At 36.7% G+C, this 27,589-nt stretch overlaps 1 protein-coding gene and 1 long non-coding RNA gene across 3 annotated transcripts in view; one reads left to right on the top strand and one right to left on the bottom strand.

The window, feature by feature from the left end:
- SBF2 (SET binding factor 2) overlaps positions 1-27,589 on the top strand; it is a 479,501-nt gene that overhangs the window by 270,841 nt on the left and 181,071 nt on the right. For both annotated transcript variants that reach the window (XM_032241013.1, XM_032241012.1), the window contains exons 14-16: positions 10,951-11,155; positions 20,476-20,585; positions 22,226-22,375. In XM_032241013.1, coding sequence (XP_032096904.1) covers positions 10,951-11,155; positions 20,476-20,585; positions 22,226-22,375 — 465 coding nt within the window. The remainder of the gene's footprint in view (positions 1-10,950; positions 11,156-20,475; positions 20,586-22,225; positions 22,376-27,589) is intronic.
- On the bottom strand, positions 4,085-10,774 carry LOC116525249. The gene is made up of 3 exons (XR_004257635.1): positions 10,688-10,774; positions 4,376-4,377; positions 4,085-4,095 (listed from the first exon to the last, which is right to left on the bottom strand). It is a non-coding gene; the product is annotated as an uncharacterized LOC116525249 (long non-coding RNA).

Here is a 27,589-nt window from a genome sequence, read left to right as displayed (position 1 = left end):
ATGTGACCTTTCTTTCAGGGAATAAATACTTTTTTTGAAAGAGAACAAAGTAAAGTTATTCCGTTATTTCTGAGTTTTAAGTTCTCCTTTTAGTATGTGACCTTTCTTTTAGGGAATAAATACTTTTTTGAAAGAGAACAAAGTAAAGTTCAGAGGTTTCATATTAAAACAAAAAATCCATCTTTTATGAATTACGCTTATCTAAGTTTTGGTAAATAGAAAATTATGAAATTCGGTTTTATCAATTGCTAGTGGTTCATTATAAATTCTGGAAATATGTATGATCTGCCTGTAATATTAAGGGAACAGTAATATTACTAACACATGCAGAGGTAACATTCTTGTGCCTGTTAAAAGATGAATTTAGGCTGAGTATGGTGGTTCATGCCTGTGATCTCAGCACTTTGGGAGGCCAACGCAGGAGTATCCCTTGAGGCTAGGAGTTCAAGACCAGCCTGGGGAACATAGTGAGACTCCATCTCAACAAAATTTTTTTAAAAAAATTACAGGAGACCAGGTGTGGTGGCTTACACCTGTAATCCCAGCACTTTGAGAGGCTGAGGCAGGCAGATCACTGGAGTTCAGGAGCTTGAGACCAGCCTGGTCAACATGATAAAACCCCATCTCAACTAAAAAATGCAAAAATTAGCTGAGCATGGTGATGCATGCTTGCAATCCCAGCTACTTAGGAGGTTGAGGCAGGAGAATTGCTTGAACCTGGGAGGCAAGGTTGCAGTGAACCAAAATCACACCACTGCATCCAGCCTAGGCAAACAGAGCAAGAATCCATCTCAAAAAAAAAAAAAAAAAAATTAGGTGTGATTATGGACACCTGTAGTCCGCCTGTTCAGGAAACTGAGGTGGGAGGATTGCTTGAGCCCAGGAGTTCAGCAAAGGAGTTTGCAGCTGCAGTAGGCTATGATTGAGTCACTGTACTCCAGCCTGGCCAACAGAGCAAGACCCTGTCTCTAAAAAAAAAAAAGATGAATTTAATTTCTATTTTAAATATCTTAACACAGAAGTACTTTAATTGACTGTTACTTGTAGATTATTAGCTTCTTTACTAAGAAGTAATACTTTCAGATTTCTAAACATCACACTTTATGTCATAACATTGGTTTAGTAAAAGTATAAATAAATTATTTTCCTGGCAACTGGCATGCCAGGATCTGTTACTTGAATTTAGTTGTTTATAACTATGCCCAATATAATAAATGTGTTTCTTGATTAGTATACTGAAACTTAAAAAAGAAATCTGTTAGAATTCTGTCAGAAGGAAAACTTGTGTTGTGTGCTAGTCTTTGTCACTTATCATGGCGGTGTAGAAGTAGTTACAGCATGATCATATGAGAAATTTCTGTTGACCTATTATAGTAATAATAAATATTGAGTTCATATATAAATATACAGCTTTTCTTTTCATGCCCAGTTGATAATGTAGGAATTGGCCCACTTTGGCTTTCAGAATCTTCAGTGTCTGCATGAGAGCACATTTAGCTACAATGTGCCAGGCATGGGATTAAGCACTTTACATACATTAGCTCTAATCCTCATAACAACAATGTAAGGCAGGTGTCATTATCTGCATTTTAGTGGGGATAATTGACTTAGAATTATATGGCTCTTAAGTGATAAAATCCAGATTTTAAATTGGGAATTTTCATCTATTCATTTCCTGAGCCTATGTTCTTTCACTATAAGGCTGAATCATTTCCAATTGGAAAAAACAGTGATATTTCCAGTCGTCGACTTTACATGTTGTTCTTTTTTTTAGATAAGGTCTTGCTGTGTTGCCCAGGCTAGAGTACAGTGGCACAATCTCAGCTCACTGCAGCCTCGACCTCCTAGGCTCAAGCAATCCTCCAGCCTCGGACTCTGAAGTAGCTGGGACTATAGGCATATGCCAACATACCCAGCTAATTTTTTTGTTTTGTATTTTTGGTAGAGATGAAGTTTCACCATGTTGCCCGGACTGATCTGGAACTCCTGGGCTCGAGGGATCTACCCACCTTGGCCCAGGAGGTTGAGGCTGCAGTGAGCCGAGGTCCTGCTACCACACTCCAGCCTGGGAAATAAAGTGAGACCCTGTCTCAAACACACACACACACACACACACACACACACACACACACACAATCCCTGTCCTTTAAAAGTGATCATCATGAGATATTATTATTAAGAGACTATTACTAGGTAGGAGTCCTTCAAATGTCTTCTACATTTCATGGGCCTTATTGGAAATTTTTTTCACAGTCTAATTTTTTTCACAATCTAAGTATATTTCATTTAATTTAATAAATTATATTCTTTAAGTACTTAGTGCCAAGCATTTTCTAGATACATAATTCTCCTAATATCCTTCAGAAAAGGATATACACACATGACAAGTAAGAATTTGTGACTGTCCCAGTGGATTGTCATTAGATTGTCTGAGATTCCTTCTAGTGCTAAGATTCTGAAGTCCATGATGATAAAATCATTCATGAAGCAAACACTTTACAAAGTTAAAAAGCAGAACACGACAGTAAAGTTGCTTTCTTGGGTTATGCAGGAAATTGCGGGGAGGGAGGCAGGATGGTGTCAATGCAAAGAAAATAATCCACATGGTTCTATTCTTAACTAGTCAGTTTTTTTTTTTTTTTTAATCACATTTCTAAAATTCCCTTTTGGTAAGCAAGAACCAACCATATAATTTGACTCTTTCCTTATTATTGGGTTGGAATTGAGACCTGGTGATTCCATTCAGATGTTTGTAAATACTTTATTGCACTGAAGTCTGGTATGTGTATCTAGGCCCTCTTTTCATTCCCTTTGAAGCACCTCAAAAATATACCTTAATTTTCCAGTCTTTTCTCACCGCTCCTTTATATTGCTTTTTAGTGAGGTGTCAGGAATGTGAAAGGATGTATGTGAGTAGAATGTAACTGAGCTTAGGTGCTCTTTTAGCTTTATGGAGCTCCCCGAATAATTAAGAAAAGCATTTGGTGACTTTGGTGGGTTAGGTGGAAGGAAGGAGAAGGAAACAACTAAATACATTAGAGACAAACTGTAAGCATTGGCAGGGTTTATACTGTGAAGATTATTGGCAACACATCTATGCAGCTTTTCTTTCTATTCCCGATTGATAATGTAGGGGTTGACCTACTTTTTTGGCTTTCAGAATCTTCAGTGTCTGCGTGAGAACACATTTAACTTCCCTGCCCTATCCCTATGATTCTTTTTTTTTTTTTTTTTCCCTTAAAGAGACAGAGTCATGCCCTGTCACCCAGGCAGGAGTGTGGTGCCTTGATTATAGCACATTGCAACCTTGACCCCCTAGATTCAAGCAATCCTCCTGCTTCAGCCTCCCTAGTAGCTGGGACTATAGGCACACACCACCATGCCTAGCTAATATTTTGTAACTTTTTTGTAGAAATCGGGTCTCATTATGTTGCCCAGGATGGTCTTGAACTCCTAGCCTCAAACAGTCTTCCCACCTCAGCCACCTAAAATGTTGGGATTACAGGGGTGAGCCAGTGCCCTCGACCTCTGTGATTCTTGATATGGATGTATAAAGGACCACTAACAAATGTTTTTACAAAGTGAGAATATTAAGATAAGCCAAGACAGAAAGATAGGCCAAGACAAGAACTTCATAAAACCTCCACTTCAGGGCATTAAGAAATCAGTTGGACATGTTTTACTGTTTTACATAGTACAGTTTTTCTAATTTGTTTTGTATTTGCAATAGTTTAAAAATATTTACTAGACTATGTAATTTGTCTGACAATTTTTGTTTTGTTGTTTTTTGTTTTTATTTTAGAGATGGCATCTCACTTTGTTGCCCAGGCTGAAGTGCAGTGGCTGTTCACAGGCACAAACGTAGTGCACTACAGCCTCAAACTTCTGGGCTCAAGCGATCCTCCCACCTCATGCTCCCAAGTAGCTGGGACTACAGACACACATTACCATACCTGGCTTTGTCTGACAGTTTTAGTAAAAGTTCAAAAGTATTAGAAAACCTAAATTTCCTTGTAAAATAATATGAGATTTCTAATCGAACCAAATAGGTGTTAGAATCCTAATGGGAGAACAAAACTCAAGTACGAGAAATAACTAGTCCAAATCAAATAAAATCTACACCCTTTACATTTCTGCCACATATGAATTTCACTACCACGCAATTGTAATCTACACTGATAATATTTATAATGTTTACCAACTCTGAATAAAGGAATTTTTTAATTATAGGAAGGAATTAAGATTTCCTGATTATCTTTAGTCTTAGAGAGTCAAGACATAGACATAAACAACTTATGTAGATTATGATGATGAAATGAAGCCCTACCCCAAAGCATAGGTTTCCAATTGAACCCCCTCTCCCATTCTATCCTACTTCTTGGTTAGTTCACTTATAAGACAGGTTTATCATGATGTAATTGTTATATACAGCAAAATGTATACTTTTTAATCTACAGTTATGAGTTTTGACAAATGCATGAAATCATACAACCACCAGTACCACAATAAGTACATAGAGTATTTCTGTCACCCCCCGAGTTCCCTAATGCTCCTTTATAGTCACATCTTCCCACCACCTCAGATACTTGGCAACTACTGATCTGTTTTTTTGTCTCTGTAGTTTTGCTTTTTTCATAATGTCATCATGTAGTTCTTTGAGTTTGGCTCCATTCACTTAGCACAGTGCATTTCAGATTCAATCATGTTGCTTCATACAATTGTTTATTCCTTTTTCTGAGTGGCAATCCATTTTATGGATGGACTAAAGTTTTATTTATCTGTTGACCAGCTGAAAGATGATTTTAGTAATAATGAATAAAACCACCCCAAACATTTGAATATGTTTTTGTGTGAATATAAGTTTTCATTTCTCTTGTATGAATACCTAGGAGTTGGGATTCATACAAGAATGCCAGAATATACGGAAATACAGTATTTAACTGTATAGGAAACTGCTAAGCTGTTTTCCCAAGTGTCTATATTATTGTGCATTCTTACCAGCAGTATATTAGAGTTCCATTTGTGCCACATCCTTACTAGCACTTGGTATTGTCAGTTGGTTTTTTGTTTTTGTTTTGGTCTTGTTTTAGCCTTTCCAACAGGTATGTGGCAGTATCTTATTGTGATTCTAATTTGTATTTCAGCAGGTGAGTGAGTATAGAACTCTTAACTGGTCGCTGTATGTTGCGTTCATACTTGTAACAAGAGTGCTTGTCTTAGAATAGGAAATCTCCATCTGGAGTCATGAATTAGAGCAGTGGTTCTCAACAGCAGCAGCCCTCCCACCCTACTTCATTAAATTGGCCTGGAGACATATTTGGTTATCACAGCTGGAGGTACTGTGCTACTGTCTTCTAGTGGATAAAGGCCAAGGATGCTTCTAAACGTCTTACAGTACACAAGACACCCACTCTTCACCCCAAATAATTATCAAGTCCAAATGTCAATTAGTGCTTAGATTGAGAAACCCTGGATTACGGCAACCAGCATATCAGATATTAAAGTCATCCACCAAATTTATTTGTATTAAGGATAAGACATTCAATTGAATGTCTCAATCATCTCACAAGGATGTGATCCTATGAAGTTGGAAAATTGAGGATGAGTCACTCCATCAATGTCATGTACACTACCAGGCAACTCTAAAGAGTACAGTTACATTTTGACAATGTTTAACAATTTACTCCAGTGACATTTTCTCATCAACCGTATTTGAAAAAAAAAAAAATTTGTATAGTTTGCTGTCCCGTATAGCTCTAAGTGTAATTGGTGCACATTTAATAATTTCAAATACTTGAATTAACCTGGGAAACTTGGTAAGCTCTAACAATATCATATTGATTTGTCACTCAGTGCTGAGACCAATGTGTAGGAAAAATTTTCTTTTTCCCAAGGTGGCTGTTGCCTACTTTGAATTTCCAGTGGGGTTTGGGGCTTTTGTTTTGCTTTGCTTTGCTTTTATTTGAAATTAGTTCTAAGCCTTGTATTTTGTAACCCCTAGGCATATTCTTACTTTGCCTACCAAACTGGGGGGAGGTTGGGAGGGTGTTCCAGACCAGATGATGTGTGAATATGTCATTTTTTCACGCCTGAGAAAAATCATTGTACCTCAAATTACTAAAGTATACTCTTAAAGCAGGATTATAGAGACTATTCCTTGAAAATCGTTATCTAAGTTCAAAATTTTAAGACAGTACATTCTGCCAAACTTTCTTCAGTAGGTTTTTTTTTTTTTTTTATTACTTTGGGAAAAAATGTTGCCAGGTTCACTGTGTTTAGTTGTCTAAACCCTTACTACTTTATATTTGCATTTCTCTGGAATCAAAGATGAAAATTTGGCTGCTGCTTTGTACTGTCAGAAAATAACAGATTTCCTTATTTCAACAAGGAGATTCAACACAAACAGGGCTGTAGCTTTTAATGAGGTTGGTGACCTTCAAGGGACCAGTCCAAACATGTTTTGAGTAAGAGCAGATGTTTTTAAGAATATGCAGAGTACAGGGAGCCCTACCCTTAACCTCCTCTCATTGCTGCTGTCTTCTCAAAAGTCATTATGTTACCAAGTTAGGTTCGAGGTGGCAAATGCAGTCCTTCACATTTATCATGCTGCCCATTAGAGGGCAGCAGTACACAGACTCAGGAGCCAGAAAACCAAATACCACTACATTCTGGGGCATGAGTCTTTTTTGAATCTTCTAAACACAGTTAAATATATCATAATTTAACAAAATTAACCCCTAATCTGCCTTTTGGTGTAGAATATCTATACAACTACAGATATTCAACTTTGAACTTTGTTTTAGCATGATTTTTTAAATGCTTGTAATTCTAAATTGAGTATGGATTTGGTTTACAATATTTCTAATTGCTTTTGGGAAGACTGTTAATAACTAATAGCAACATCTTTTTTTACATAAATGGTATCTATTTAAAACCTATCGGATACTACTACTATAATTATTAAAATATAAGTAGTTGGTAACGCGATGGAAATCTTAGGATAAAGAGATGGTTTTAGCTATAGAAGCGTGGTACCATGCCATAGAATATGCAGAGAATAAGGGAATAAATATTTTTTGGCCAGACGCAGTGGCTCACACGTGTAATCCCAGCACTTTGGGAAGCTGAGGTGGGCAGATCACCTGAGGTCAGGAGTTTGAGACCAACCTGGCCAACATGGTGAAACCCCATCTCTACTAAAAATAGAAAATTAAGTGGGTGTGGTGACTCATGCCTGTCATCCCAGCTACTTGGAGGCTGAGGGAGGAGAATCTCTTGAACCCAGGAGGTAGAGGTTGCAATGAGCCAAGACTGCGCCATTGCACTCTAGCCTGGGCAACAAGAGCGAAACACTGTCTCAAAAAAAAAAAAAAAAAAAAAAGAGTATAAATATTTTTTAAATGAATGTAGACTAAACTTTTAGAAAACAGACTTTAGATTCATTCTGGGGTGGTGTGTGTGTGTGGGTGTGTGTGTGTGTGTTCTAAAAGCTTTACTGTACTAGCTTGTTCAGTACTCATAAGAACCTTATGAAGTAGGTGCTATATTGTTATCTTCCTTACAGATGTGGAAACTAAAACACAGGGGTAAGTGAACTGGCACTGCACCAGATCACACTACTAGTAAGTGGCCAACCTAGGGTTTGAAACTAGGCGTTCTAAAATCAGAGATCATAAAGTAAAAATACATTGTTATACTACCTTTCTCATTGAATTGTCTAACCTTTCTCCCTGAATTGTCATGCCACCTGTCTCTATCATATTTTCTCATATAATTCTGTTTTGGGGCCCTCTATTCTATTCCGTTTGTCCTTTTTACCTTTCACTAATAACAGTTGTTATACTATATTATTAAAGGTTTATGTAAGTTTTGATATCTGGAAATCTTAACTCTCTCACTTAACTGTTTTTCAGAATTTCCTTGACTGTTTTTGGTCTTTGTATGTCTCTGTAAAGTTCAGGATGAACTTGCCAAATTACAGGGCAAACTTTTTAGAAATTTTGACTAGAAGTGATATGTGCATTCTCCTTTTTCTTTTATTGAGACAAGGTCTCACTCTGTAACCCAGGCTGGAGTGTGGTGGTGCAATCACAGCTCATCGCAGCCTCCATCCCCCAGGCTTAAACTCTCTTCCTCCCTCAGTCTCCTGAGTAGCTGGGACTAAAGGCAGGCACCACCATGCCTGGCTAATTTTTTATTTTTTCGTAGAAATGAGGTCTCACTATGTTGCCCAAGCTGGTCTTGAACTCCTGATCTAAAGTGATTCGCCCACTTTGACCTTCCAAAGTGCTAAGATTACATAAGCATAAGACACTGTGCCTGTCCAATGCATCCTGCTCTTTCTTAGCTTCTGGGCTGGGGCACTTTCAGGCTGCTTGGTGCCAGGGGGCTGCCCGCATCCTGCTCTTTCTAAACCATGCTAAGTCATTTTTGGAACAAGACAGAAAGCTGTTCTATAGTGATAGAGAAAGATATATATATATAAACTAGAAAAAATACTGGTGTTACTAAAATTATTTCTACTTTTATATTTCCATGTTTTAAATTTTATTATAATAAATATTTACTTCATGGCAAATGTATTTAAAGTTTTAATTTTTATTATAAAGAAAGCATAAGTAGAAACCAAAGTAATGAATATACTTTAAAAAATTCAGATCTCAAGATCTACATGAATTACCTGATCAGCCTGAAAAAAGATATCTACCCAATATGTTTTAGAGAGTTGATATTTATTATTTTTGAGAAGACAAGATATGTGTAAAAGTCAATCCTAAAGAACAGAGAAGAACGGAAATACTACTTTTTGAAAAGGGCAGTTTTAGACACTACAGGCCAGTGTCATTGGTGTTAATTCCAGACAATACAGTTTTTCAACATTTGGTTTAGAAAGAGTGATTACTAAGAGTTGGACTAAGGATTTACTTACTTATTTTTCCCTGTCTTTGCTAGATGGGAAATATAGAGCATGTATGAGGGCTGCTTTGACAAGAGCAGATTTTAAATCTGATTTCACCTTCTAAGGAGCCTTATATAAGATAAGCCTAAGTATATAACTTAAGACAAAGTTGTTTGTCCTGCATCAGATAATAAGGAGTAGAGCAAGAACTGAAACCCATGCATTTTGACACTTAAAGCAGTATTATTTCTATTATATTGCTGAGACATGCTAACTATATCATTTGCCTTAGCCCAACCTTTTCTTTTGGGCCATATAACCAAAAAGAATTGTGGGAAGCAACCCTAAAACGTGATGGCAGTTGGCCATTTTTAACTGTCAAGAGGATGTATGGGAAAGTATTGAATTTAATCTACAGCATCAATAACATACGTTCAGTGGGAATAAGGAATTTCCCGGTTGCAAAGGGTAAGTGCTAGGATTAGTCAAGAATAATTGTAAAGCAGCCTTCCCTGGAGACTTTTATAAAAGAATGGATTCCGTTCTACCTGCAGTCTTTGAGATCTAATCCTGCTTAACTAGATGACTAGATAAAAGTTCATGCCAACCCCAAGAGTCTATAAAAATATTAGCTGACACATTTAATTCAATTCTTGCAATCCTGATGTGTGTTCAACATTGAGTCCTCCTCATTAAGATGCAGTAGGAAGAGATTTAGAGTGACTGCTGTGTGCTAAGCAGTTTCTAAATGCAGTAGATATACATCTACCATCATGGAGCTTTGTTTACAGAGAGAAGGTTAGATAATAAACAAGTTAAATAAAATGTAAAGTATGTGAGAGAGTGATAAGTGATATAGAAAAAAATATAATGGGGATAAGGAGCGTGTTGGGGGTGAGAGTATAATTTTAGATAAGGCAATCGGTAAAGGTGGCTTTTGAGGTAAGAATGCAAGAAAGGAAGGAGGATGCTATACAGATTCATAGAGCACAGGCGTTCCAGGCAGAGAGAACAGTAAAGTGCAAAGGCTTTGAGTTAGGAACTTGAAGTTTTGTGTGTCTAGATCAGACGAAATGAAAGAAACCATGGTAGGACACATCAGATAGAAAGGCCAAATCTTGTAGGGCCTTGTAAGTTGTTTTAAGAACTTTGGGTTTTAACTGTGAGTAAGATGAAGAGCTATTGGAATGAACAGAATGGTTATTGTGATGAATTGACATACTCTTAACTAGATCACGTGGTCTGCACTGTTGAATGAAGGAGTACAGGCAGAAGCAGGGAGACTGGGAGACTGTTGCAGAGCTGTAGCTGTAACATGAGGTGTTGGCTTGAACCAAAGTGTTGTGAAACTGGCCAGCTTGTAAACATTTTAAAGGTAAAGCCCACAAGATCTGCAGAGAAATGGACAATTGGGTGTTAGAGAATGGCATTAAAGATAACTCTAAGCTTTTTGCCTAAGTGATTGGAAAAAATAAATGTGCCATATACTGATGTGAGGAAGACTGAAAAAAGCAGGGTTATAGGTGGGTGAAGATTAAGGGCTCCATTCTGGATATAAGTTTAGAATTTTTTTTAAAAATCCAAGTGAAAATACTGTATAGAAAGTTAAACATGTGGGTATGGAGTTTAGGAGAAAGCTTGCTTGAAGAAAAAAGTGTGTGACTTATTGGTGTTTTTATGGTTTAAAGATAGGAGACTGGAAGTGATCACCAAGGAATAAGTATTACTAGAAAAAAGACCCAAGGACTGAGCCCTGAGGTATTCACATTGTTAAGAGATTAGGGAGACGAGAAATAGACAAAGATATAGCAAGAAGACCTAGAAACCAAGTAAAGAAAGTGTTCTTGGAAGAGGAAGACAGTTGCCAGCTGTATCAGATGCTGCCAGCAGATCATGTGAGAAGAAGTAAGATTTGGGTACTTCATATTTTATGGCATATATATGAATGTATGTATAACCACTCAGCTCGTGTCCCTGTAAGCTCCCACTCCCTTCCTGGTGACCTGCCATTGTTAACTTTTGAATAATTTTACCTATGTCTGATATTACAGGAGAATCCAAACCCTCATATGGCATTCCAGAAAGTTCCACGCCCAACGGAAGGATCCCACTTGCGAGTTCATATTCTTCCTTTCCCAAAGATTAATGAAGCCCGGGTTCAGGAATTAATACAGGAAAATCTTGCTAAGAACCAGAATGCACCTCCTGCTATGCGAGTAGAAAAGAAATGTGTTGTGCCAGCAGGTCCACCTGTTGGTATGTATTTGTCTGTCTGTTTTAAAAGTAAACCTTTTTTAAAGATATAAGACCAAAAAGAAAAAGTGTGCAATTTGATGAAGTTTCACAAAGTGAACAAACTCCTGTAGCTAGAATCAGACCATTATCAATACTCAGAAACCCTGTTTTACTTACTACCTCCCACAAAGGCAATCATAACCCAACCGCTGCCACTATAGAATCTTTTGTTTAAATAACAGCTTTATTGAGATGTAAGTTATACAGTAGATTCACCAGTGTAAAATGTGCAATTCCATAATTTTTAGTATAGTCACAGACTCTTTGAGCCATTATCACTATTTAATTTGAGAGTATTTTTATAACCTAAATAGAAACCTCAAACCTATTAGCAGTCACTCACCATTTCCTCCCCAAACACCTCCTCCCCAGCTTTTTACAGTAATCTACTTTCTGTCTTCATAGCTTTGCCTATTCCAGACATTTTATATAAATACAATTATACAATATGCAATCTTTTGTGACTGGCTTCTTTCATTTAACATAATATTTCCAAGGTACATCTGCGTTGTCGCATGTATCAGTATTTCATTTCTTTTTAAATATCTGAATAATACTCCATTGTTTGGATATGTATCACATTGGTTATTTATCTATCAGTTGATGGATATTCGAGTTGGTTCTACGTTTTGGCTGTTATGAATAATGCTGCTGTGAACATTTATGTGCAAGATTTTGTATAGACATGTTTTCAGTTCTCTTGGGTGTGTACTTAGGATTGGAATTGTTGGGTCATATGGTAATTCTACGTTTAATGTTTTGAGGAGCTGCCAAACCATTTCCCAAAGCAGTCGTGCCATTTTAGATTTCTGCTGGCAGTGTATAAAGGTTCTAATTTCAGCCACTGATACTGAGCATCTTTTCATGTGCTATTGGCCATTTCAGTGTCTCTTTGCCCATTTTAAAATTGGGCTGTCTTTTTAGAAGTGAGTTGTAAGAACTCCTCACCAGCGAGGGAACAAGGTTGGAGGGAGAACGAGTGTGATGAAATGACAGAATCAGACTTCAGAAAGTGGGTAGTAAGAAACTTCTGTGAACTTAAAGAACATGTTCTAACCAAATGCAAAGAAACTGAGAACCTTGAAAAAAGATTTGACGAAATGCTAACGAGAATGGACAAAATAGAAAGGAATATAAGTGAATTGATGGAGCTGAAAAACACAACACGAGAACTTCACGAAGCATGCTCAAGTATCAACAGCCGAATTGACCAAGCAGAAGAAAGGATATCAGAGGTCAAAGATCAACTCAATGAAATAAAACGGGAAGACAAGACTGGAGAAAAAAATGGTAAAAAGGAATGAACAAATCTCCAAGAAATGTGGGACCATGTGAAAAGACCTAATCTACGTTTGATAGGCATACCTGAATGCAACGAAGAGAATGAATCCAAGCTGGAAAATACTCTTCAGGATATTATCCAGGAAAACTTCCCCAACCTAGCAAGGCAGGCAAACATTCAAGTCCAGGAAATACAGAGAACACCACAAATATATTCGTCAAGAAGAGCAACCCCAAGGCACATAATCGTCAGGTTCACCAGGGTTGAAATGAAGGAGAAAATACTAAGGGCAGCCAGAGAGAAAGGTCGGGTTACCCACAAAGGGAAGCCCATCAGAATCACAGCAGATCTCTCAGCAGAAACCCTACAAGCCAGAAGAGAGTGGGTGCCAATATTCAACATCCTTAAAGAAAAGAACTTTCAACCCAGAATCTCCTATCCAGCCAAACTAAGCTTCATAAGTGAAGGAAAAATAAAATCCTTTGGGAACACGCAAGTACTCAGAGATTTCATCACCACCAGGCCAGCTTCACAAGAGCTCCCGAAAGAGGCTGTACACATATAAAGGATCAACAAGTACCAGCTCAACTAAAGGGCAAAACACCCAGCTAGCACCAAAATGGCAGTATCAAATTCGCACATAACAATATTAACCCTAAATGTAAATGGACTAAACGCCCCAATCAAAAGACACAGACTGGCAAATTGGATAAAAAGCCAAAACCCATCGGTGTGCTGTATCCAGGAAACCCATCTCACATGCAAGGATACACAAAGGCTCAAAATAAAGGGATGGAGGAAGATTTACCAAGCAAATGGAGAGCAAAAAAAAGTAGGAGTTGCAATTCTCATCTCTGATAAATTAGACTTTAAAGCAACAAAGATCCTAAGAGACAAAGGGGGACATTACATAATGGTAAAAGGATCAATGCAACAAGAAGAGCCAGCGATCCTAAATATATACGCACCCAATACAGGAGCACCCAGATACATAGGGCAAGTTCTTAACGACTTACAAAGAGACTTAGACTCCCACACAATAATAGTGGGAGACTTTAACACCCCATTGTCAATATTAGACAGATCAACCAGACAGAAAATTAACAAGGATATCCAGGACTTGAACTCAGACCTGGACCAAGCAAACCTAATAGACATTTACAGAACTTTCCTCCACGCCTAATCCACAGAATATACATTCTTCTCAGCACCACATCACACCTACTCTAAAACTGACCACATAATTGGGAGTAAATCACTCCTCAGCAAATGCAAAAGAACGGAAATCGTAACAAACAGTCTCTCAGACCACAGTGCAATCAAGTTACAACTCAGAATTCAAAAACTAACCCAGAACCGCACAGCTTCGTGGAAACTGAACAACTTGCTCTTGAATGTTGACTGGATAAACAATGAAATGAAGACAGAAATAAAGATGTTCTTCGAAACCAACGAGAATGAAGACACAACATACCAGAATCTCTGGGACACATTTAAAGCAGTCTCTAGAGGAAAATATATAGCAATAAGTGCCCACATGAGAAGCAAGGAGAGATCAAAAATTGACACCCTATCATCAAAACTGAAAGAGCTAGAGGAGCAAGATCAAAAAACCTCAAAGTCTAGCAGAAGACAAGAAATAGCTAAGATCAGAGCAGAACTGAAGGAGACAGAGACACAAAAAACCCTTCAAAAAATCAATAAATCCAGGAGCTGGTTTTTTGAAAAGATCAACAAAATAGACAGACCACTAGCCAGATTAATAAAAAAAAGAAAAGAGAGAATAACCAAATCGATGCAATAAAAAACGATAAAGGGGATATCACCACAGATTCCACAGAAATTCAAACCATCATCAGAGATTATGACAAACAACTCTATGCACATAAACTAGTAAACCTGGAAGAAATGGATAAATTCCTGGACACTTGCCTCCTCCCAAGCCTAAACCAGGAAGAAGCCGAAACCCTGAACAGACCCATAACAAGGTCTGAAGTTGAGGCAGCAATTAAGAGCTTACCACCCAAAAAAAGCCCAGGTCCAGACGGGTTCACAGCCGAATTCTACCAGACATACAAAGAGGAGCTGGTACCATTCCCTCTGAAACTATTCCAAACAATACAAAAAGAGGGAATTCTTCCCAAATCATTTTATGAGACCAACATCATCCTGATTCCAAAACCCGGCAGAGACTCAACAAGAAAAGGAAACTTCAGGCCAATATCCATGATGAACATAGATGCAAAAATCTTCAATAAAATACTGACAAGCCGATTGCAACAGCACATCGAAAAGCTTATCCACCATGATCAAGTAGGCTTCATCCCGGGGATGCAAGGCTGGTTCAACATACGCAAGTTTAGAAACGTAATTCACCACATAAACAGAACGAAAGACAAAAACCACATGATTATCTCAATTGATGCAGAGAAGGCCTTTGACAAAATTCAACAGCCCTTTATGCTAAAAACCCTCAATAAGCTAGGTATTGACAGAACGTATCTCAAAATAATAAAAGCTATTTATGACAAACCAACAGCCAATATCATACTGAATGGGCAAAAACTGGAAGCATTCCCCTTGAAATGTGGCACCAGACAAGGATGCCCTCTCTCACCACTCCTATTCAATATAGTAGTAGAAGTTCTAGCCAGAGCAATCAGGCAAGAAAAAGAAATAAAGGGCATTCAAATAGGAAAGGAGGAAGTCAAATTGTCTCTATTTGCAGACCACATGATTGTATATCTAGAAGACCCCATTGTCTCAGCCCCAAATCTCCTGAAACTGATAAGCAAGTTCAGCAAAGTCTCAGGATACAAAATCAGTGTGCAAAAATCACATGCATTCCTATACACCAATAACAGACTTAAAGAGAGCCAAATCAGGAACAAACTTCATTCACAATTGCCACAAAGAGAATAAAATACCTTGGAATACAACTAACAAGGAACGTAAATTACCTCTTCAAGGAGAACTACAAGCCACTGCTCAACAAAATAAGAGAGGACACAAACAGATGCAGAAACATTCCATGTTCATGGTTAGGAAGAATCAATATCGTGAAAATGGCCATACTGCCCAAAGTAATTTACACATTCAACGCTATCCCCATCAAGCTACCAATGACCTTCTTCACAGAACTTGAAAAGAACACCTTAAACTTCATATGGAACCAAAAGAGAGCCCGCATAGCCAAGTCAATTCTAAGCAGAAAGAACAAAGCGGGAGGCATCACACTACCGGACTTCAAACTATACTACAGGGCTACAGTAATCAAAACAGCATGGTACTGGTACCAAAACAGAGATATAGACCAATGGAACAGAACAGAGGTCTCGGAGGCAACACAACATATCTACAACCATCTGATCTTTGACAAACCAGACAAAAACAAGCAATGGGGAATGGATTCCCTGTTTAATAAATTGTGTTGGGAAAGCTGGCTAGCCATGTGCAGAAAGCAGAAACTGGACCCCTTCCTGACACCTTACACTAAAATTAACTCCAGATGGATTAAAGACTTAAACATAAGACCTAACACCATAAAAACCCTAGAAGAAAATCTAGGCAAAACCATTCAGGACATAGGTGTAGGCAAGGACTTCATGACCAAAATACCAAAAGCATTGACAACAAAAGCCAAAATAGACAAATGGGACCTAATCAAACTCCACAGCTTCTGCACAGCAAAAGAAACAGTCATTAGAGTGAATCGGCAACCAACAGAATGGGAAAAAATTTTTGCAGTTTACCCATCTGACAAAGGGCTGATATCCAGAATTTACAAAGAACTAAAACAGATTTACAAGAAAAAAACTAACAAGCCCATTCAAAAGTGGGCAAAGGATATGAACAGACACTTTAGAGAAGAAGACATACATGAGGCCAACAAACGTATGAAAACATGCTCATCATCACTGGTCATCAGAGAAATGCAAATCAAAACAACATTGAGATACCATCTCATGCCAGTTAGAATGGTGATCATTAAAAAATCTGGAGACAACAGATGCTGGAGAGGATGTGGAGAAATAGGAACACTTTTGCACTGTTGGTGGGAGTGTAAATTAGTTCAACCATTCTGGAAGACAGTGTGGCGATTCCTCAAGGACCTAGAAATAGAAATTCCATTTGACCCAGCAATCCCATTACTGGGTATATATCCAAAGGATTACAAATCGTTCTACTATAAGGACACGTGCACATGAATGTTCATTGCAGCACTGTTTACAATAGCAAAGACCTGGAACCAACCCATATGGCAATCGACGATAGACTAGATAGGGAAAATGTGGCACATATACATTATGGAATATTATGCAGCCATCAAAAACGATGAGTTTGTGTCCTTTGTAGGGACATGGATGAACCTGGAAACCATCATTCTCAGCAAACTGACAGAAGAGCAGAAGATCAAACACCGCATGTTCTCACTCATAGGCGGGTGTTGAACAATGAGAACACATGGACACAGGGAGGGGAGCACTACACACTGGGGTCAGTTGGGGGGAAATAGGGGAGGGGGTGGTGGGGAGCTGGGGAGAGATAACAAGGGGAGAAATGCCAGATGTAGGTGATGGGGAGGAAGGCAACAAATCACACTGCCACGTGTGTACCTATGCAACAATTTTGCATGTTCTTCACATGTACCCCAAAACCTAAAATGCAATAAAATAAATAAATGGGAAAAAAAAAGAATTGAGTTGCAAGCATACTCTATATATAAGTCCTCTACCAGATATATTATTTGCAAATTTTTCCCCATTTTGTGAGTTGTCTTTTTTTACTGACTTTTCTCTCTTTTTTCCAGCTATTGAAGAAGATATATTAAAGTCTCCCATTATAGTAGTAGAATTGCCCATTTCTCAGTTTTTCCTATTTTTCTTGATATATTTTGAAGTTGGTTAATTACATGCATGTATATTTACAAGTGTATAGCATCTGGTGACTGATCACTTCGCATTATGAAATGTGAATTAGGTTGGATTCTCCAAAGGGAAAATTTCCAGATAGTAAACATATTTATTATAAGAAAATGTTTTCTGGCTGGGCACAGCAGCTCATGCCTGTAATCCCCACACTTTGGGAAGCTGACGTGGGTGGATCGCTTGAGGTCAGGAGTTCAACACCAGCCTGGTTCAAAACCTGCCAACATGGTGACACTCCATCTCTAACTAAAAATACAAAAAATTAGCCAGGCATGGTGACATGCGCCTGTGGTCCCAGCTACTTGGGAGGTTACGTGATTCTCCAGGAGGAAAATCACTTGAACCTGGGAGGCAGAGGTTGCAGTGAGACAAGATTGCATCACTGCACTCCAGCCTCAGTGACAAAGCAAGACTCCACCTCAAAAAAAAAGAAGAAGAAAATATGTTTTCTAATAACTCAGCCTAAAAAAAATTTAAAATACTACTAAAGATATTTTAGAATTAAAAGATTATAAACATAAATTAAAGATGTTGCTCTTTCAATGAAGTATGTGATATTAATTGGAGATTGTAAGTTTTCTGTTCTAATATAGATACTCAGTTTATGCCACCAACCTATTTGGGAAGCACCAGAGCCCACAATTATGAATGAGCATTTCAAAGAGAAAAGTTGTGTGAAATAATCAGTTTAACCAGAAAATTAATGTTACATGATTAAAAATGATTTGAAGAAAACTGGTAAAATTCAAGTAAGGTCTATAGTCTAGTTCGTTGTATTGTGCCAGGTGTTTTCCTTATTCTGATAAAACACAGTTATGAAAGATGTCACCATAGGAGGAAGCTGGGTGATGAGTACAGGGATCTTCTTTGTATTACTTTTGCTGCTTATTATGAACCTATAGTCATTTTGATTAAAAAAAAAAAAAAAGTTTAAGGCTGAGTGTGGTGTCTCACGCTTGTAATCCCAGAACTTTGGGAAGCCACAGCGGGAAGATCACCTGAGGTCGAGAGTTCAAGACCAGCCTGACTAACATGAAGAAATCCCATCTCTACTAAAAATACAAAATTAGCCAGGCATGGTGGCACATGCCTGTAGTGCCAGCTACTCAGGAAGCTGAGGCAGGAGAATCGCTTGAACCTGGAAGGCGGAAGTTGCAGTGAGCTGAGATCGCGCCATTGTACATGAGCCTGGGCAACAAGAGTGAAACTCTGTCTCAAAAAAAAAAAAAAAGCTTAGAACATTATTTGAAGAACACAAGTTTTATATTGATGAGATCAAAGGAATACTAACGAGTAAAATATGATAGTCTTTCTTCTTAGGTATGGAAGAAGGTGAAGGGATTGTGCCTTTAGATTCCAAAGAGTGGCCATAAAATACAAGTAGTCTTTTTGGCTTGAGAATTATTGATACTGTTCTCACTTATAAATGGGAACTAAATAATGTGTACACATGGACATCAAGTGTGGAATAATAAGATATTGGAAACTTAGAAGGCTAGGAGGGTGGGAAAGGGGTGAGGGATGAGAAATTACTTAATGGCTACAATATACACTATTCTGGGTGATGGATACACTAAAAGCCCAAACTTTACCAGCTGTGCATGTTGTCCATGTAACAAGACTGTACTTGTACTCCTTAAATTTATATTAAAAAAAGAATTATTGTTACTACCATTTAAACAAATGGCATAGTATAGTTCTTTGTGAAAGTATAAATTTTGTATAAATACTTTCATTTATATCCTTCTAATGTTAATAAGTTAAATTTATTTAGGTAACTAGCTTAGTAGTCTCACTAATACACTAGAATTTTCTAACCCTATGGTAAAAGGTGAAAGGTGATAAGTTTGCATGACTAAAAAGTGACTTTCCTAAGACAGTATAGCAGATAATTGATCATGATCATTTATCTTTTTTTACACTACTTGTTTCCTTCAAGTTCCCTCTATTCAAATTTGTAATATCTAATAATTTGTGGAATGTAGTTTTTCTTTGGTAATATCTTAGAAATATTAACAGTATTACTAGTTATAAACAAAGTTTAAAATAGATGTTTACTTTTTAAATATAATTTTGCTTTGCAATGTGAATTAATTTGCAAAAGAGTTAAGTGTCTCATTAGAATCTATCCTGCGAAATTATTAATTAACTAGCCTGACACTTCAACATGTAATAAAAATAATGATATGGAATACCTTCAATGCTCTGTAATAAGGGAAAAAATAAAGTGTAGGTCATATAAACAGTTTTTATTTGTTAGTTTTCTTTTTGTTTTTTTGTTTGTTTGTTTGTTTTTTAAGAGACAGGGTCTCGCTATGTTGCCCAGGCTGGAGTCAGTGGCTATTCACAGGCGCGATCCCACTACCGATCAGCACGGGAGTTTCCACCTGCTCCGTTTCTGACCTGGGTCAGTTCACCCTTCCTTAGGCAACCTGGTGGTCCCCCACTCCCAGGAGGTCACCATATTGATGCCGAACTTAGTGCGGACACCCGATTGGCATAGCGCCCTACAGCCCAGAACTCCTGGACTCAGGAGATCCTCCAGCCTCAGCCTCCCGAATAGCTGGGACTACAGGCATGCGCCACCATGCCCGGCTATTTGTTTGTTTTCTAATAAGAAATGCAGTCTCACTCTGTCACTGAGCTGTAGTTCAGTAGTACTATACTAGCTCATTGCAACCTTAGACTCCTGGGCTCAAGTGATCCTCCCACCTCAGCCTCCCAAGTCCCTGGGATTACAGTGCAAGCCACCATACTGGCTAATTTTGTATTTTTTGTAGAGAAGGGTCCTGATATGTGGCCAAGGCTTATCTCAAACCACTGGGCTCAAGGGATCATCCCACCTCAGCCTCCCAAAGTGCTGGGATTACCGGCCTGAGCCTCCACGCCCACCCTGCGATCTTAAAGTAATAGTCTTTTTGCTTTTGTAATTACCAAAGGAGTTTAATTTATTTGTGCTTTCTTTATATTCTTTTACTAGTTTTGATAATGGACAAGGTGATAGTCTCTTTGCTTTTGTAATTACCAAAGGAGTTTAATTTATTTGTGCTTTCTTTATATTCTTTTACTAGTTTCGATAATGGACAAGGTGACGACAGTTTTCAACAGTGCACAGAGACTAGAAGTTGTCAGAAACTGCATCTCATTCATATTTGAAAATAAAATTTTGGAGACTGAAAAGGTAATAAAATACCATCTTTCCCAAGTAAGCATTTACCATTTCCCTTTCAGATTTACTTGCCGAGTTTACCAGCTGATCTCTTCTTTAATTCTGTCCCTTTTCCTAATAAAGTATCCTCTCGTTGTTTGGATCATTTTAAATGAATAGTGTGTAAGATTTAAAGCTGTTAGGCCAAGCTTGACTACCAGAAAAATATTTGTAGTAATTTTTTCTCTCTGACTTTGAAACATTGTTCATAAAACCCTATTTTGGCATATTACTTAGAAACTTAACATTTTATTTATTTTATTTTTTATTCTTGGAGACAGAGTCTCGCTCTGTCTCCTAGGCTGGAGGGTAGTGGCATGATTTTGGCTAACTCCACCTCCCAGGTTCAAGTGATTCTCCTGCCTCAGCCTCCCGAGTAGCTGGGACTACAGGCCCGCTCCAGCATGCTCACCTCATTTTTGTATTTTTAGTAGAGCTGGGTTTCGCCATGTTGGCCAGACTGGTCTCAAACTCTTGGCCTCAAGTGATCCAGCTGCTTCAGCCTCCCAAAATGCTGAGATAATAGGTATGAGCCAACACACTTGACCAAAACTTAACATTTTAAATATAATTTTATTTATTGCAAAGACTCTTTAGAATATGTAATGGATTATAGGAACTATGGTATTCAACTTAAATGTGCCTCCTTAGAGCATGTTTTCTTGCCTTCTTCAATGAAAACATGCTGGATATAGTATAACCTTTTCTTACTGATTCATTGTCATTGTTCTGAATATCTATTTTCGGGGACCGGTAAAGTATGTAAGAATGTTTGCATTTACGCTAACTGACCCAGCACTCTTTATATTTTGTGCTTTTTGGTTTCTGTTTTTTCTTATAGTTGGAGTCCTTCACTTCTCTTGCTTTCAACTTTCACATCCTATTTCTTACACCTGCCTGTAGTGATACTATGCCCTCCTACTTCCTTCTTATTTTCTACTTTGTTCTGATTTTTTAGGTTTTTAAGCTTATTATTATTGTGTGTGAAGTAAATTAGGTCCTACATGGTGGACTGAAGGAGACATCTTTATGGATGTTGTTATAGTAAAGTGAAAAGAGTTTTAATGCATACACCTAGAGATACCTATTTTTTCAACTTCGAGTCCTTTTTCTTTCCTTTTTATGATATTTAAATAAGAAGAGATTATAGAACTTTCCAGTCAGAAATTAAAGCTGAATAGTGATTAAGCAGCCAACCAGTTTTAAAGTATAAAATCACTTATATTTCTTATTGTTTTAATTTTTCTTTCTGTTCTTGCCATGGAAAATTGACTAGTTATAGGAAGAAGGTGTCTTACATATCTATGCCTTCACTGATGATCTGAAGCAACAATTTGGTAACCAGTTTTGTTAAGTGAAAGAAAAAAAGTGAAATTAAATGTTTTTCAATTTATCGTGTAATTATCTTATATTTCTTGCTGGTTTATAAATAAAATAACTATAAATCTATTTTATCATTTGTCTTAGTAATCACCTCTTCCCTAGGAGTTTAATTTTACTAATAACTGTGTGAAATAAATTACAGGATGTGTTTGAATTTTCAGGATGATTGTTTGAAAGTTACTGTTTCCACAGTTGTACCATTTGGTCATTTGCATCTCTCTTGTCCGCAGACCCTTCCTGCTGCACTCAGAGCCCTTAAAGGAAAGGCGGCAAGACAGTGTCTTACTGATGAATTGGGTTTGCATGTCCAGCAAAACCGGGCAATATTAGACCATCAACAGTTTGACTACATAATAAGGATGATGAATTGTACCCTACAGGTAATTTGTAGTTTTTTCAGATTATTCCTCTTATTTGAGAATACTTTTCATTTTTCCAGAGTATTTAGTAATTACCAATGTATCAGTTCTTGAGCCTACCACAACTAATATGATGAAGAGTCAGTATCTTTATCATAATTTCTGTCAGAAATACTTATTTATTACTTGGCATAAATATTGAGTGTTTTTTGTTCTTTTCTCTTCAAAAATGCTAGATTATTTTACTAGTTCGCTAATATAAGCAAGTTCTTTGAAAATGAAAAGTAATCTTTAAAGCATTCAGTTATATATTAATGTTTATAGTTATATCAGCCTTTTTCAGTCAATTTTCAGTTGTACCCTTCAGGCAGGGGACAATGAATGGTGGGTAATCCAGATGATAAATGAATCACTCAATTAAGTATTTAAGTACTTAGTGTTTGTAAAGCACAACAACAAAATTTCCATTTGGCTTCAAAATACATGTATGATCTTTCAGAAATAAACTTCCCACAAAACAGTGAATACAATTTAGGAGAAGTTGATCATCTCGTTTCCTCATTCTGTGTTCCCTGTTAGATAGTCTGTGACATTGTCATTCTATTCCAAGGTGATACAAAGTTCCTCTCTCAAATATTTTGCACAAGGTGGAAATGTAATTAAATATTAAGATTTCAAAGATCCTCTGTGGGACTCCAGAGTAATAAATGCATGTTAAATATTGGTATATTGGAAAGCAAGAATTATAGGATATAATTAATCAAATTTATGAATGAAACAACACCTAAATAAATGAGAAAATATACCATGTACATGGATTGGAAGATTCAGTATGTTATAGATATCAGTTCTTCCCAAAACAATTTACGAGGCAGTGCAATTCCTATGAGAACCTTAAATAGAATAACAAAAGCCTTAAAATTACCAATATACTCCAAAAGAAAAATAACAAAGCATAATAATTTACCTTGTCAGATGTCAAAAATTTAGCTTAATATTATATTATTTGGCCTGGCATGGTGGCTCATGCCTGTAATCCCAGCACTTTGGGAGGCCGAGTGGGGCGGATCATGAAGTCAGCAGTTTGAGCCTGGCCAACATGGTGAAATTTCGTCTCTACTAAAAATACAAAATTATCCATGTGTGGTGGCAGGTGCCTGTCATTTCAGCTACTTTTGGGAGGCTGAGACAGGAGAATCACTTGAAATCAGAAAGCAGAGGTTGCAATGAGCTGAGATTGAGCCATTGCACACCAGCCTGGGCAAAAGAGCGAAACTCTGTCTCAAAAAAAAGAGATTATATTATTTAAGACAGTGTAGAATTGGCCTATTCATAAACAAATTGACCAATAGAATAAAATAGAAATCCCAGAAACAGATGCACACATATATGAAAACATGATTTATGACAAAATTGGCACCAGCGGTGAAAAGATGAGCAGTTAAATTAATAGTGCTGGGACATGTACACGTAATATACCATTGATACAAAAAATCCACACATACCTCCCACAGTACACAAGAATCAATCCCACATGTATTAAAGACTTAAATATGAAGAGCCAAAAAAAGCCAATCTATAAAGCCTAAAATTTTTTAAATGTAATGCAGAAAATATCCTTACAACATGGGGGTAGGGAAGGATTTGTTAAACAAGTCACTAGTGCCAATCTTAAAAGGAAATATTGATAAATTTGACAAAATTAAAATTAAGAACTTCTGTTCATTAAAAGATACCATAAAGAGAGTGAGAACATAAACCTCAGAGTGAGAGGTTAGTGCTCAGATTATAAGAAGTATAAGCCAGGCATGGTGGTATGTGCCTATAATCCCAGCTACTCAGTTAGCTGAGAGGTTAAGAGTTGGCTAGTCAACTTGAGCATGTTACTTGACAGAGGGGATATTGGGGTTATTTTCTGGTGGGAATAACATGTCTCTAAAACAGGCCTTTTGGTATATTAAATTTTTAAAAAACAAAATAGAAGTTTCGATTTTAATCAAATCTGTAGGGTTTTAAGTAATTTTTACAGAATTACTTGTTTGCTTTTACTGTCTCCTACCTCTGCTCTTGAAGGATAGGGGGACAGGGCTAGAGTCAAAACACATGTAATTTTGTATCCCGATGTCTTTTCTCCCAGCGTGAAATACTCCATTCATTAGTTAATACTGAGAAGTTATTTTTTTTCTTTTGTAATAAGAAACAAACCCCACCGTTATATCTACATTTCCACTACCATTCTCTGGTTTTTGTGCTGGCTGCAGGGGCCAGCTGTGGTTTTTCTCTTGCCATGATGACTTCTAATTGCCATGTACAGTATGTTCAAGTCAGACAACTCCTCAATGTAAATAAACTGTGTAACTGTCCAGAGCAGCACTTATAAATCAGCCTAACATAAGATCTCAAAATAAAAAAAAAAGGTATCAGGAAACCCACTTGGATGATGAGTGTGTAACAAGATGGTCTGTGTCAATAATTGAAGAAATGCAAATTGAAACTACAAGGGGAGGCTTTTACACTATTTGGCAAGAATTTAAAAATCTGATAATATCAAACAAATTTATGTAACAAATAGAACATATAAACTCTGCCAGTGAACATGTAAGTTGGTATAGCTACTTTAGAAAATTTAATAAGATAGAAGAAATAAGATTATTTGTCATTATTTTATAAAGCTGCATGTGAAGCATATTCTATTTTCATTCCTAGAGGAGCTCTTGCTCACATACATCAAGAGATATGTACAAAAAGTTAATGGCAACATTGTTCAAAATAGCAGAAAACTTGAAATGACTCATATGCCAACCAGCATTAGAATGGACAATTTATAGTATCTTCTTAACACTAGAATATTTTTATCAGAGAAAATAAATAAACTTGGCCAGGTACAATGGCTCACACCTATAATCCCAACACTTTGGGAGGCTGAGGCGGGCAGATCATGTGGTCAGGAGATCATCCTGGCCAACATGGTAAAACCCCATCTCTAGTAAAAAATACAAAAATTAGCTGGGTGTGGTAGCACACACCTGTAGTCCCAGCTACTCAGGAGGCTGAAGCAAGAGAATCCCTTGAACACAGGAGGCAGAGACTACAATGAGCTGAGATTATGCCAGTGCACTCCAGCCTGGGCAACAGAGCAAGACTCTGCCTCAAAAAAAAAAAAAGAAAAGAAAAGAAATAAACTGCAGTCACAATGGATAATGTAGATGAATCTTAAAGGAGATAATTATGTACAAAAGTAGAAAGAAAATTCATCAGCACTGTCCTGAGTTACAGAAAAATGAAAAAAGAACAGTTCAACTATAATATGGTTCTACTTATACAAAATTCAAACACATGTTATATATTATTTAATGACATTTAATCTAGTGATACAAACATACTTGGTAAAAATATGTTTTAAAACTAAGTCATTAAGCAACAAAATATTTAAGAAAATTACCTCTTGGGGACAGAGAGGAAGGGCAGTGAACATGGGGATCTTCCAATGTAATGGTAATATTCTATTTAGGTACATGGGTGTTCATTTTATCATTCTTCATAACTTTAGCTTGTATATGCCTATAGCTTAGGCATATTTTATTTCCTAGAGTACTGCAATTCGATTTTTTGAAAGGAATATTTATCTTCTCAAACTCACTTCAAACACCTTGTAGTTTGTTTAAATTAATTGACAATTCAGGAAATTATTCACTTTTATTGGCTATGCATTCTTTAGTGTATGAGACAGTAGATGTAAGACTTTATAACAGCAAAAATCAAAAACAACATAAATGCTTACCCTTTGGATATTGATTAAATATGGTACAACTCTTCTTTAGAATACTGTTCAGCTATTAAATACAAACAAGTAGATCTATGTATGTACTGATATGGGAAAACTGTTATATATTGCTAGGTAGGCGAAAAGGAAGTTACATAAAATAGATATGAACCTATTTTTAACCTAAAATTGTATGTATGTATGTATGTATGTATGTATGTACATATATAATAGTAAAAATCTGGAAGAGTATTTACACAACCCTGTTAAGATTATCCTGAGAGAGATACCAATGTTTATCTGTGGGATATAGATTAGAAGAGTTTTGTTTCCATTTTAAAACCTTCTCTGCTTGAAACATACACACATAACTGCATTATATAAGATATATAACAAGCATATATTACTTTTATAATTTGAAAAAGTCCTCAGTTTTTTAGAAAGGAAATTTTAGTATCCTGTGAAAAGAACTTACCCTGAAGAGGCCACATCTTTTGTTAGTTTATTACAGCTAGTTTGTTACCATTATTATAGAGAATAAAGGAACAGAATTAACAGATTAAGGTCTCTAGAAGTCCTAAAGTCAAGTAATTTTCTGATTCCCCAATAATTGGTATTAAAATTACAAAAAGCATTTTGGAACTTTTTGCTATTAGTACTTTCTGTGCTGTTTATTAACTGAAGAATTAACTTTTAAGGCTTTCTCTGAACTTAATTTTAGCATGTACAATTATGGCACTTGTAGAATAGCAGATACCTTTAGACTACAAATATTTTTCATTTGAATAATTATATTTCTAGAAACAAAAAGACCTGAAGTTTTTTGCAGCTTTCTAATACAATTGATTCACTCAAGAGTTGTTTGAAGAAAAAAAAAATTGGATTGAGGAACACTTAATATTTTATAATCCACTATTTTATGTATACATAAAAATAGATCCTGTGCTTCATCAAGCACATGCTGTTGTTGAACGTTATATAGAGACCCTTCTCAGTTATGAATGGGCTTACGTGTGATGTTCTTAGTTTAATGTGTTATTCCTTTAATGTGTTACCCACTTGGGATTTGTTAGTATTTATATTCTTCATGCAACAACGTACTTATCAACAGGGATTTAACATGACATTCTGAACATTTTTTAACAAAAGCATAGAGTTTCAAGGCAGAGCGGCCAAACATCTGTGTTGATGTTTTAAGAAAGAAATATTAACTAAATGAACTAATTTTTAGGTAGTGATTCAAAAACTTTGGTAATTTTTGCTTTTCATGACCTAGAAGTTACTCTTCTGTCTTTCCTGTCCACAAGGGAAAATTAAGTGGAACATATTACTGCCAGAAGACTGTTTATGAGGTTATTTCAATGCCAATGTAATTTTTTACAGCACGGTTTCATAGAGGTTATAGACTATTCCTGTGTATCATTTCATTTCAAAGAACTGATCATATTTTAGTATTTTTTGAAACTGAGATT

The sequence above is a fragment of the Sapajus apella genome, unplaced genomic scaffold, assembly GCF_009761245.1.
Source record: "Sapajus apella isolate SASKATOON/1434 unplaced genomic scaffold, GSC_monkey_1.0 scaffold47, whole genome shotgun sequence".
In the NCBI taxonomy this organism is placed as follows: domain Eukaryota; kingdom Metazoa; phylum Chordata; class Mammalia; order Primates; family Cebidae; genus Sapajus; species Sapajus apella.
Note: the sequence above shows the minus strand (reverse complement) of the source record. Positions and strands in the feature narration are given on the sequence as shown.